This window comes from Falco biarmicus, chromosome 7 (assembly GCF_023638135.1).
Source record: "Falco biarmicus isolate bFalBia1 chromosome 7, bFalBia1.pri, whole genome shotgun sequence".
Lineage (NCBI taxonomy): Eukaryota > Metazoa > Chordata > Aves > Falconiformes > Falconidae > Falco > Falco biarmicus.
In genome coordinates this window covers 32,740,647-32,754,493 of record NC_079294.1, presented here as the reverse complement: position 1 = coordinate 32,754,493, position 13,847 = coordinate 32,740,647, and the positions used below count along the sequence as shown (strand labels likewise).

Sequence of the window (13,847 nt, the reverse complement as noted above, 5' to 3'; positions counted from 1 at the left end):
CAAACCCAGAACCAAATGGAAAGGTTTATGAAAAGTTTGAAGTATTTCAATAATTTGAAAGTGGTCTCCCTAATGGTGAGTGATGTGAATTTCCTGGATCATTTTTGTACTTTTATTTTTGTAAGAACTGGGTTCTGGAAACTAGTCAAGTAATACATGAATATGGGAGTCCAAGACCTATTGAAAGCATTTGAAAGCCTGTGTTCTGTAAGTGTAGGGTTTAAAAAAATGTGTAACATGGGAGTGGTTGTGAGAAACATTTTAAGAAGGTTTTTTAAAACAGGAAAAAAGGAGCATGACTTGGCAGAGAGAAAATAGTATGTTAGGGGAACATGGCAAAATAATTGGATAATCCTAACAAAAAGACACTGCACTTGCAAAATAACTTTAAAAGATCTCAGTAGTGCATTACAAATATTAAGTAAGTAACTCTCACAATACTCTAGTGAGAGTTACTAGAGGCACTGGAAAGATTGCTGAAGTAACTGTACTTAAGGAAGAAGTGCTCAGAGAAATTTGGCCCTGCAAGTGCTGGGTGGATCACGTAGAAGATGACCTGTGCCTTTCACTGTGTCAGGGTCTGCCATGGAGACCCAGGCGCATCCCTGCCCCTCTGTGGCGCTGCTACCATTCCAGTGGCTCCAAGAGCTATAATGCAGAGCAGTCAGCTAATTAATTTATGTGCTTTTTCAGCAAGACTACTCCAAGACCACAGTTGATACAAGGCTGCCTCTGTACCTCTTCATCCCATCCCAGCCCAGCATAAACCGGTCAGAGCTCAGGAGCTGAGCATGTTTCATAAGCAAAACCTGTCTTGCTGTTGCTTTGGATCCCATTAATTCGTGATGGGGTATTCTGCCTGCGGCCCATGGGCAAGCTAGAGGGACAGTGTGTGTGCCCCAGCACCCTGCCAGCTGCCCCTCCTCCTCAAGGAGTTTGGGAACAGGTGATGGGTCACAATCCTCTGAGTTCCCATCCTCCTGTCCTGGATACGAGCGGGAGAGAGGGGTCATGCTGATCTGAGGCAGGTGTGTGTTGCTACAGGAGTTTGTCTTTCTTCCCAAGGTACAGATATCCTGTGCCCAAGCCACGGACAGCCCAGTACAAGCCCTGCTTGTGCTGCAGGCGTGCAGTGGGTCTGGCAGAGCAGCTGGGCAGGGGTTGAGGCATCATGGCCTCTGTGGCACTGAAACATGTGTGCCTACCCAGGTGCTGCCGACTGGTGTTTTGGGGGCCATGGAGAGCGATTCAGAGAAGGTAGGAAGGCTGGTGTTGTGGGAGAGGTTCAGCTAAAGGATTCTGGAGCTAATTTGTGTCTTACTTTCCTGTTTCTGTTCTATATAGCCTCTGGACATGCTGCAGGAGCTGTCCCGGGTCAGCGGTGTTTGGCACCCTGAAATATGCTTCTTCCTTACCTCTACTAAGTGACAGTGTTATTGCATTTGGACTTGTTTTTGCTCAGCTTCACATTATCTATGCCAGAATTTCTTATGCATAGTTATTACCCTCATTTAGTAACATATGTATAGAGATGCTAAATGCTTTCTGCAGTATAAATACACCTTCCACTGTATGAATTAATACACCGATTCAAGTGGTATTAAAATGAAGAGCTGTTTTGAACAGCTACCTGCATTTGAAAATTATGATGATGGAAATATTTTTGTACTAATTGCTCAGAGGACTGCACCTGTGATTAAGGGGAGGCTTTCTGTGGCGCAGTGGGATCCTAGCGACTGAGCCCGTGGCCTGGGACAGGGGCTGTCGCACCACGGTACAGGTAGCCCTAACGGTCTGCTGCTGTTGCAGGATGGTGTGTGAATGCTGGCTTCGCACAGCTGAACCCCTCATGTCTGTTCCAGGAGCTGCTATGTCTCCTTTGTATTTCTTGTACTGATCAGAGCCTTGAATTTCATGTCCAGAAGTATTGCTCAATCATTTAGTCCCAATGATGCTGCAGAAATGGGGTAAATACTGTTAATTCATTAACATTCATGCAGCAGTCATTTATAGAATCATTTAGGTTGGAAAAGACCTGTATGATTATGAAAGTCCACATCTATGCATTTTTTAAACACTTCCAGGGATGGTGATTCCACCACATCCCTGGGAAGCTTGTTCCAATGTTTGACCACCCTTTCTGTGAAGAAGTTTTTCCTAATATCAAATCTAAACCTCTCCTGGTACAACTTGAGATTGTTTCCTCTCGTCCTATCGCTTGGAAGAAGAGACCAACACCCGCCTTGCTGCAGCCTCCTTTCAGGTAGCTGCAGAGAGCAATAAGATACCTCCTGAGCCTCCTCCAGACAAACATCCCCAGTTCCCTCAGCTGCTCCGCACAGGACTTGTTCACTAGACCTTTCACCATCTTCGTCGCCCTTCCCTGAACACGCTCCAGCACCTCTACGTCCCTCTTGTAGTGAGAGACCTAAACCTTGACACAGGATTCGAGGTGTGGCCTCACCAGTGCTGAGTATAGGGGGACGGTCACTGCCCTGGTCCTGCTGGCCACACTGTTTCAGATACAAGCCAGGATGCTGTTGGCTGCCTTGGCCACCTGGGCACACTGCTGGCTTGTGTTCAGCCAGCTGTCAACCAGCACCCCAGGCCCTTTTCCACCAGGCAGCTCTCCAGCCGCTCTGGCCCAGCCTGTAGTGCTGCATGGGGCAGTTGTTACTCATATATCCCGGCTTTAGGAGTGTTTGCAAAAAAATAACAGATCTTGCCAAATTTCTGATAGTCAACAGCTCTTCCTCCCAAGCAGGCAAGAAGTCAGAAGACATACTTTTTCCTTGCATGCCTGGGAAGGCTCCCAAAAGGCTCTGGCACACCACAGCTGGCTCCGGCACACCACAGCTGGCTCCAGAACACCACAACCGATTGTTTCAGCCAGGGTGTGTCTGCCTGCTGTGGGGGAAGGAGGGAGGACAGGACACAGTCGATCTCGAGAGGCAGCCCAAATCCACCTCAGGTATTGCAGGTCATAACTACCATGTAATCTGCCTGGGCACTGGGTCAGAGTCTGTGCAAAATGTAATCGTCTTTATGGTGCTAGGTGTAGGAGTTACTTGGTCAAAATCGGTCAGTGATGTTATGCAGGCCATAGGAGCAGCAACATGTTTCTCTTCCTTTGCAAGCTGGTGATCTTAATATTGAATTAACATTTTTTCATGGTTTTGTGTGTTGGCTGCTTACATGGAACGCCTGTGTGTGTGGCGTGGGTTTGTGTATCTGTGGGTTTTGGACAGAAAAGCCTTGTGCTCACAGGAGAGCAGCATGAGGTCAGAGTGTGAGTGGGGGTTTGTTCAACGACAGTAGGTTTTCCACCGCTGGTTAACCATGTTTGGTTGCCCTCTACTTTTTGTAAGAAATAGGACTAGGGTAATGTAACATTCTGTACAGGCTACTCCATGACTGGAGACCTGAAGCCAATTTTAAATACGATATGGATGTTGCCAGGAATAGAAACCTGTCCCAGGAAATTAATGCCGCTCCTCATCAGAGTCTTTCCAGCAAATGTACTGTGAGTTTTTGTTTCACAATAGTATAACTGGAATGGCCACAGCTTACGCTCATGCATTCAGAAACTATTTGCCTAGAAATGTATGTATGTAACAAGGAAAGTTTAGGGGACAGTCCCTCTACAGCTACTGGATATAATGAGAATGTTAACGTGAAAATGAGTTGATCATTCAGCTATAAAGAGATGTGTGCTCTTTTCTGAGGGTTGGATTGTTATAGTTCAGAAACATCAGCTCTGGGCCAGTAATAGTTGGCAAAGGATACAACTGTCTAGCAGTCCACTGAGAATAACATTACTCCTATAGCTGGCTTCATCCTTATGTCTCTAACTATTGTAAGTCAATTCCTTTAGCTTTGATTACATATCCTGTCATATTTTTTACATTTGAGAGAGAGAGTAGCTGTGTCATATCACAACACTCTCACTACATCCAGTACATCTTGTTCTATTCTTTAATCTTTTTGAGGTGAGGTCACACTTTTTAAAACTGCCCTCTGGCTCTGAGAGTTACAGCTTTGGGTTCTGCCCTGTCTGACATCTCTCACTTAGGGAGGAATTCACTCTCCCATGCAAATGCAGCTCCGCTTGTCTGCGCATGGAGGCCTGACCCAGCCTCTGCTCCAGTAATGCTGGTGGGTGATGCAGTAGCTGCTCTGTAGGTGTGGTTCTCTCACACTGTTTTGGGTCCTGTTGAGCAAAAAGCCTGCTGAAGGCTGAGAAGCAACCATTTAGACTTTCTGTGGCCTGACATCAGTGTTGTGCACATTAACATTTTGTTTCCTCTGGTCTAATGTGGAACAAGGTAAGCTGGGAGCTACAGGAGGGGACAGCTAAAATTGCGTGTATCCTTTTAGCTCATGAACAGGAACACACCAGCAGGATGGTGGGAAGCTTTCTGCCAGTGGGCAGAAGAAGGATGGCTCTCCCTTGTAAAGACTAAGCTGCTGAGAGTTAAAGTGGTTACAAAATGCCACTGGTCCAGATTCGCCAAGAGCTGTGCTCTGCCTCTCACACTGTGCACTTTCTTCCATGTGAATTGTTTCATGGAGACTGAGGGGCTGCTGTGGGATGAATTCTGCACAGCAAACTTGGGTTCAGTAATTAAGCCTCAAACTTTGCGCTGCAAGAATATTTCAGTGATGAATAACAAAGGGGAAGAACATTTTAATTCACAAGAGACACTGACTGCTTGGCTGGCAGTAGTTGTAGGATGTGATCCAAAACCATTTAATGTCAATGGCTATCTTTCTGTTCACTTCAGCAGAGCTGACCTACAGTGGGATTTGTTATGGTTCATCCTTATTAGTCAAGTTTAGGATGGCAGCGCCTAAGGGTGAGCGTAGGATGGCTCTTCTCTATTGTACAGGCACAAAGGAGGCCATCTGGGCAGCAGAGAATTCATGCTCTGAACACAGAAGACACAAGAGTACATCAACAGAGCAACCAACAACCATCATACCCTCCCACTGACTGGGAAGCAGCAATGAGAGAGGAAGGGGGAAATTAAAAGCTTGGAATAAAAGAGGTGGCAAAAGAAGAAATCCATCAGTGTTGATATTCCCATGTGGTGGCTTGTGAGTGGTTTGTCTTGGCAGTTGCTGGCCAGTTCCCATTGTCTGTGTATCCTGGATTCACTGCATGTGCAGTGAACCTCTCCATGGTCTCAGCAGAGCAAGTTAACTGAGGGCCTAAGCATCTGCTCCTGATCTCACCGGTTTTAAAGGGTTTGTATACCTCTGCGTTCAGCGTGCGCTGAAGTGTTTTGCTGGTCTGGTGGCAGGTACTCAATAGATGTGCCTGGGAGGGCACTGGGAGAGTTTTGTACTGACTGGGCTCTGGGAAGAAGCAGAAAGTGTTTGTGACTGGTGTAGCCAATCTGGAATACACCACAAACACCAGATTAATCTCATTTGAAAACTCTGAATTAAATCTGCTTACTGAATGAAGCCTCCTACAGTTCCCCACCTTCTTTTTATTTCCTGGTATATTTTCATTTGGAAAAGCTGCAGTGTGAATGTGTTCTCTGTGCTGAACTGAATCGCGATACTGGTACATTTTTTGGTATTATTATTAAAAATGAAAGCCACAACATCATTAGATTTTCTCCCTTGCTCCTTTAGATTGCCTTGAATGTATTCCTGTTTAAGTTGTAAACAAAGCCTACTTACTTCCTTTCATCATATCTTTTCAGCTTCTTCGAATGCAATGACTCAGCAGCTACAGGATGAATTTGACAGTAGCGTGGAGAATGCAGAAGCTTGGATGAAGGCCATCCAAGAGAAACTGAGGATCAATGACAACACCAAGGGACCTCGATCTGCCCTAGAAGCCAGACTAAGAGAGACCGAGGTAAGGGAAGAGTGATGGAGCGGTTCAGAGGTGGCTGTCACTGCTGGCATTGTTACAGCAGCTATTGCTGTGAACTCTGGAGTTTTCCACTCGGAAGCTGTCAGCTCCCCCTGCTTGCTGAAGTATTGGTCCTGTCTGGGTGGGTTTACATCAGTATTCTGATTTTTCCATCTGCAAAATGTTTACAGATGTCATAGAAAAAGGAAATTTGATATCACAGGCTTCCAAGCTTTTCAGATTGATTTGCAAAACTAGCAGCAGGTTTCACAAGTTAAAATGTTCATGCTTTCCTATGAGCATGCTCAAACCTGAAACAATTGAGTTGCTGCTTGCAATTACCAGATAGTGATTTGCAAAACTCCAGCATATAGTACAAGAGAATAAGATCACATTAGTGTTCTGTCTTCTGCAGGACTCTGGCACTGATAGAGAAAGATTGCATTGTCCTAGTAATGGGCTGTTGCAGAGTAATCACCTTGCCCTTTTCCACAAACCCTGATGATAACAGGGTTTACAGTTGCCCTTTATAATCTGTCTAACAAAAAGGTAAATGTTTTCATTTTTTTCTGGTCTTACTTAGTCTCGCATATAACACTTCTCACGGAGATCCCATTGCAGATTGTGCCTGCTGTCTTACTGTGATTTCACGTTCCTTACTTTAAAGTCTTATTAGATGTTATCTTGGTCTTGTAATCTCAAAGAGTGAAACACTCCTGTTTGCCCCATCTCTACAATTCATGATTAGAGGGAGTGGTGGTATTTTATGATTAACACTGAAACTATTTTTGTATTTATATTGCATTTAATTCCAACTAGTCTGTTCTTTGAATTAATTGGCCAAATCTTTCCCATCATTATTTACCCAAAAGTCTCTTTTTGTGTGTGTGTCTGCTTGTGTTTGGACTGCTGCTTCTGAAGTTTAACAACTCCAGAAAAATGTTGCAGGCTTACAGGGAGGATGAGGTAGTTTACATGATTGTACAGAAATGTCTTCAGCCTATTTCCTTAACTGTGGCTCATTAGCGGCTGGATCTTGCTTCTGGCATAATATAAAGACTGTTCATGGAGTGATGGATGATGGCTAGACTTGCCTGTCAGTCATGAAAAACTGAACTATTTTGTCTTGGTCTAAGGATTTATTTCTGCCCTTGAATTATTTTCACCCATTCCTTTTGTCTGGGGAACTATAATATGTACACTCTCAAAAAACATTCAAGAAACACAAGAACTGAAGTAGGAAGAGTGGTAGTTTGGCAAAAGGGGTGCATTCAGGGCAGAGATAAGAAGATGTAAGTTTTAGAGGTTTGTGGTGATTTAATATGGCCTGAACTGAAGCCTGTTGACTTCTGTGGGCTTTGAAGGAGGTCTATAACTTGCAAAAATCATGTCAGAAAAATTTTTCAATTCAGACTTTGGAAATTCATCATTCTGAAGAATAAAAAGTGTCTGTTCTCTCTTCCTGTGTGCACATTATCCACCTCCTGCTCCATCATCCTGCCTCCTTTCTGGGCCTGGCTTTCCTGTCCAGCTCATGCGTCTTTGTGATGTGCTCACTGCTTCACCTATTGGCTGTTTTCAAATCCAGTGATCATTTTTCAGTTCCTTTTTTGCATCTGGCTTGATGGGGTTTTTTTATGCTTCCTTCCTGTGGTTTATTTTCTGTTAATGTGTTAATGAAAATGCCAGCCAAAGATAGCAATCATTTAACAAAACAGATTTGAAAAAGAAAACTGCCTGTACAGCCACTGCTTTCTCTCCAGCTGTTGTTTGCTTTCACTTGCTAGAAAAATGTCAGGCTTAGAATACAGCTTTACTCTTAAATTCTTCCTGCTGGGAATTTTATTTTCTTTCCCTGCCCTACCCTTTGCCCTGCTTTCCTGGATTCTTTTACACTTTTCACAGTGGATAGTTCATCCAAGCACCTGTTTGTATGTCACATGCAGATGTGCTATGTAACATGCCAAAGGAACAGTCTTTTCCCAGAATGCGAGACTAGAGATCCAAAGGCCTGTGATTTGGTCTCACCTTTGCAATAACTGACATGATTTTTTTGAACAAATCCCATAGGCCTGATCTTTGCAAAAGGAGTTGCTGATTTTGAGGCTCTCAGTATATTCATTATAGAAGCCTTCTCCTCCAAACTTGAAAGCCTGCAGTTTGCCAGGAGTTTGTGGAAGTACAGCAAGGAAAGTTAATCTGATGGTATCAAAAGTTTGGATAACATGCTGCTGAAAACTGACTTGCAAATTGGGACGTAATTAATGTGTTACATTGTACAGAACTTGTGCTGATTTTCCATCTCTGGGTAGAGGAAGAGAGTCTACTTAAATTTAGATGGCTTAACTTTCCGTTCCTGGCATTCCAATTTGTGAAAGATATACATTTTCACCTATTCATAACTTAGCAGTTTAGGGTCAAAGCAAAATTTGGTAGCAGGCAGAAAATTCCACTAGTTAATTTCTCTTGGCTTGTTTTCTGAGCCAACTTTGATTTGCAGTAGGAAACCTTTGTAATATGCTTCATGATTTCTTATAGCAGAGCTTAAAATTGAGATGTTGCAGTATACCCTGTGGAGATTGCCTCTGCATTCTTTGACAGGTGGGGGAGAATGACTGGCATGTGGGAAAATAGTGCTGTAACTTTATTACAGCAGTGGAAACACAGCCACAGGTATTTGATAGAAGATGATCTGGGTTTTGTAGCTAACTTAAGTGGTTTTCAGCCACTACGTGGTTTTCAAATAAATTCAGTTCTTTGGGATGTTTAAGAATAAACAAATCTGAAGAAAATGTCTTGTTTTCCTTTCAGGAGAAGTTTTGCAGCAGGTCTTCATGATACCTGGGTAAAAGCAAAGTTTGAGTTTAATCAATTACACTTGATTTCTTTTCATGCTTTCAGTCTCATTTGTTTTTCTTGTAGAAAATACGCGCACTGGAACCAGAAGGCAATTTGAAAATAGACTTGATTCTTGTGAAGGCAGATGCTGCTCTTCGCAGCGTCAGTGAGGATAAGAAGCGTGAGGTGCTGTCTAAACTGAAAGCCGTTAAAGCCTTGTGGGAAGAGACAGCCATATACATTACTCACTGTCACAGGTAAGACAAAGGTACCCTTTGCACAAGGCTGCTATTTCGTGTGTTGAGGCAGTTGTCTCATCCAGTGCTTCCATAAAGTGCTTCCTGCCTCTCCCTGCTGCCTGGATTGTTGACAGCAATCACTGCTAATCCCATTCCCATGAACACATTGGGGACAGTGTGGGGAGAGAGGGTCAGAGGGACCTCAGTGCTCTCTGCCTTCACAGCCCAGCCCACCTCATGGTCTGGAATGGTAAATTGGGCCAGGACAGGGACGTTGGTACAGAATGTTCACTCCCTGGAGCAGGGAGGACCTGGGAAGTTAATTTGGGCCCTCTGAAGTCAGAGCAGCTTAAAATTGCTCTTGCCCTTTGCTTTGAAGGCCTTTTGAGCTTGCCAATTCCCACTGTTCCCATCATAATTTCATCTAACTCCTCTCTTCTTGCTCTCCCCAACAGCCGTATTGAGTGGGTCTGGCTGTGCTGGAGTGAGTACCTGAAAGCCCAAGATGCGTTTTACGTGTGGATTCACAACATGAGGGTGACCTTGGAGCCTGACATTGAGTTGCAGCTTGGCTTAAAGGAGAAGCAGTGGCAGCTGAGCCATGCTCAGGTTCTGCTGAATGATGTCTTAAATCAGTCAGTCCTGCTGGAAAGACTGCTAGAGGAAGGTGCTTCCTTGTTCAGCAGGATAGGTGACCCCAGCGTTGATGAGGATGTTCAGAAGAAAATGAGTGTGGAATACGAAGGAATCAGGGAAGAAGCCCAGGTACACCTATAAAGAGTGGGAGGTGTTCAGATTTCACCAATATACAGTGTTGTTTGCTATCTGCTTCTTGAGTGATAGGGCTTCCCTGGTAGGACTGCAGAAAGAAACAGAGCGGAGGACCCGTTCTTTCCATCAGTGGACTGTTTGCAGCAGCCATCATCTCCCAAGCTAAGCTGCTGATTGGGATGCTCTTACACTGTGCTTTATAGTGTGTTGTTGTAAAGTAACTGCAAGCTGCTTGCTGTGACCTAGTGAACCTAAACCTTGGTTTAGGTGATCTCTATATAAAGTTGGAATTGTTCCTTGTCTTTCAGCACATTACTGATCCTTGTATAAAGACATGCAAAGTACTCATTCCCAGAGCCGGGGAGCATTGCATGCACCCTTGCTGGAGGAAGTAGCATTAGTTCAGATCCACAGCAGCACTCCCTGCCTGCAGAACTGGGAAACATAGAGGTGGGAGTGTGCTGTGGCCCAACGCTCTGCTCAACTAGCCAGTTCCAGTATCTGAAAGATCTTCACTGCATACAGATACTAATTTTTGCCTGATGCTAATTTTCCATCTTGAAAAGTTATTAAATAGGCAGGTGTAAGACATCCTAGTTCATCTTTCAATGCCAATGACCCCATTCCTGGGTAAAGATTTCAGATAAGGCTAATATGTGTCACTTCTAAAGCTCAGGTAAAGACAGGATTGGACCATGTGTCATGGCTGAGGGGCAGACATCTGCAGCTGGGCGGAAGAATTCAGTTTCTTATTAGCGTATATCAATAGAAATGCTCAAAGGGATATTTGAAATATATACATATGGAGACACATCTATCCCAAACATATAGAGATGAAAATCTAGCCTTTGTCTCACAGTGGCTTCCAAGGGTTCCATAGGCTGGAATTACCTGGTGCAAATACAAATCCTTTTCATTACACTGGTTCTGCTATCTGCCTCTGTCATAATGTTGCTTTCTATCTGTTCCCACACTTACACCCCAATCCAGAACCGGAGCCTGACAGTGATGTATGCTTTCCCTCCCTGGGGGCTGTTGTACAAAGTTAACTTCAGATTACACTGGAAGAATCACAACATTAGGATGCTCATGCCATTGCTCTGCTTGCTCTACAAATACTTCTATTGTTTTAAAGAACAGCACCCTGAACCTCAGAAGTACAAAAAAACCAAAACAACCCCAAGCTGGCACCTTTCATAAGCATGAAATTCAGATAAAACTTCTGCTAATGAGTCTTTCCAAAAACCAGAGTGTATTTGGAAATTTTGTAACTGCAGCTGCCACAGAGAGGCTGTAAAGCCATCAACAGACTTGAGCCTCAGTGTTGATTTTTTTTTTAAATTTATTTCTTTTTAAAGGTAGATCTGTTCATTGCAAGGCAAATGGATTTATGAATAAGAAGGTTCCTGGGAATTCAGATGTTGTCTTTCTAGATTTCCATTTTAAATTCTCATTCACTCCCTTCTAAGGAAAACTTGTCTTTGGTTTTGAAGCAGGAGAGTCATTAGCTATTTTAATAGGCAGTTCTTTCAGACAAGTCATTTGAATAATCAGAGCCAGAATCTGACCTCTCTGAGACTGGTTTGACATAGTATAATTTCTCTAAATGACATGGATACATGCTGGTGTAAATGAGATCAGGAAGTGCCTTGTAGTACTTAGACAAAATATGTCTTTATGACTGCAGCCAACTGAGATGCTAGAAAAAGCTTTTCTTTGGCATTGGTTACAAATACCACATTTCATAGAAGGATGGAGTGAGAGAATACAGCTAAGAAATCCCTCTTTCAGGAGGTGTGGAACAAGGAAGGGAGTTGGGAAGCCTTGGATTTTGCAGCTGAAGTAAGTAGAGTTCGTTAGCTAATGCCAAGGTTACAGGCACCTTGGGAATCATGTTGGCAAGTATTAACACTAGTTAGAGAAGCCCTGCCACCTCTTCCAACAGGAGGGAGAAATGAATGAAAGGGACGTGGGAGTTGTAAGGGGATTGCTCCGGCCCCTCACATGATGAGAGGCCAGGCTAAATGTGACTTGCAGATGCCAACTGAATGCCTGAGCTGCCTCCCAGAGGAGGCTCTCTGGTGTTTGCAGATTGCACTTGTGTTTGAAGAGCATTTTTAGATCCCGTGCAGTTGTCTGGCTCTATCAGAAGGCAAACTCTTGGACAGTGTTTCTTAAATGGTTTGTCTGTGACTGTGCTTCTCTGGTATGAGCAAATGGTGGGGTTTTTTTTCCTAGTGCTAACATGTGTCCTTATCATTCTCAAATTTTAAAAGCACATAATTTTCTTTTAATTACATTGACAGGAATATTTTTAGATGTGGCAGCCATTTCCTATATGGTTTCCCTTGGTAAAATAACATCATGCAGAGGTAGACGGTTGTGAGTTTTAGCATAAATGATGACTGAAGATGAAAAAAAAGTTCTGATATACGGTAGGTTGATACTTAGTCAAATATATCAAATATGTCTGAGTACATCAAATGAATTTCAGTTCATGTTGTCTTTGGTAACTGAAACCTAGATATTTATAATGCCAACCATCACATACCCAAGAGCTAAGACTAAAAGCTCCAGGAAGGGCTACAAGAGTTTTCTGTACCCAACCTGAGATTCCACAGAGGGATTTAAAGCAGGAACTTGCTTTATCTGCTCTAGATTGCCTTCCAGAGGAGGCTTGTTTCCCTTTGCTGCCTGTAAGGGGAGCTTAGGGGAGAGGGTTTCTTATGCCTCTGTCTACCCTCCTTGGGTACCCAGGGCTCACTGTATTTTGCCCAGACACACCTCTTCCTCTGCAGCCCATGGCAAACCCATTCTTTTCCGGTTGCTGCTGTCACTCTTTCCAGGGCCACGTCCTTGCCTAATGTCTTCTCGCATTAACCAAGTGCATGTGGAGATTGACTTTAACATTGTCCTGCTCCCAGAACAGCTAACCTAACAGAAGCAAGTGATACGATATTTTCCATCATTAGTTTTCCTGCCGAACCTCTGGGGAGGAGTGGGGCAGGCAGGTCTTTGTAAGCCTTTTGTTTGACAGCTAGCACAGTCTGTCCACATCCAGGGAATCTCTTCCTTGACCTCACGGACCAGCAGGAGTATCAAAAATGTGCTCTCCTTTGTTTTGGCTGGATAGCCCGGCCAGGGGTGGGTCATTTAAACTTCCTTCTTAACCCTCTATATAGTAGTGTAAGACTTCTGATTTTAATAATAGCCCCAGTTTGTTATTCTGACATGTTTGGAGCTTCTGTCGGTGCAACAAATTAGCCTGATTGCCTGGAATCAATAGGCTTGGGCTGACTTGTTTGACTTTGACATTTGGCCCATTTATGCTGCTATAAGATTGCATTCTTCATCTCTAACTTGAGGTCAAGGTGAGAATCATTTAAGCTGTCTACACCTCTGCAGATTTGAGAATCAAGGCAAGGGGATTTAGTGAACAAGTGAGGTGTTCTGCTGGATACATCTTGGCCGTGGAAGTCTGCAGTCATCATTCTGCTTTTTGGTCTCATCCAAACCCATGTTTGCATAGGTGGTGCTATTAAAGATCCTGCCCTAATAAGTGGGCAGCATTTTGTCCTCCAAGGGAAGCAGTTGTCCCTTAGCTGACCCATTTTTTTCCCAAATCGAGACAACTAACTTTAGGGGAGTTGCTCTTGATTTGCACAAGTCAGCAGAGATTACTGTGGCAGTGTGGAAACCAGACTGGTGTTGTGGCACCTGGAGAATGGTGGCTTTGTACTGCACCAGGAACCTAACCGGTCGCAAAGGTGAAGGGCAAAGTCCCAGAGGGATCACCACTCCACAGCACACGTGAGGTTCCGTCTGACTGATGCTCATGCCACCTTTCTGCTGGCCTCGCTGGAGAAAGGCTGACCGGACGGTGATGGCCCACTGCCACCTCAGGCAGGTTGACAGGTGTGAGGACATGCCCAGAGCCTCGCACAGACAAGGGGAACACAGAGAGGACTTTGAAACTCTGCCCACCATTGCAGCTATCATCCTACTCTGTGGAGGACAGCTGGGATGAAGCTCTGCTCAGAGGCATGGGATATGTCCCATGTTACGCAAAATGAAGCTCAGCCTGTTGGCTGTGACAGCAAAGCCTTTCAAGGGTGCTGCAAGCCCTAAAT

The 13,847-nt window shown here is 44.2% G+C and overlaps 1 protein-coding gene across 6 annotated transcripts in view; it reads left to right on the top strand.

Moving 5' to 3' along the window:
• The window catches only part of SYNE3 (spectrin repeat containing nuclear envelope family member 3), an 82,193-nt gene that overhangs the window by 34,134 nt on the left and 34,212 nt on the right, over positions 1 to 13,847 (top strand). For all 6 annotated transcript variants that reach the window (XM_056345012.1, XM_056345011.1, XM_056345016.1 and 3 more), the window contains 3 exons: positions 5,715 to 5,872; positions 8,792 to 8,964; positions 9,402 to 9,711. In XM_056345012.1, coding sequence (XP_056200987.1) covers positions 5,729 to 5,872; positions 8,792 to 8,964; positions 9,402 to 9,711 — 627 coding nt within the window. In that variant the 5' untranslated portion in view covers positions 5,715 to 5,728. The remainder of the gene's footprint in view (positions 1 to 5,714; positions 5,873 to 8,791; positions 8,965 to 9,401; positions 9,712 to 13,847) is intronic.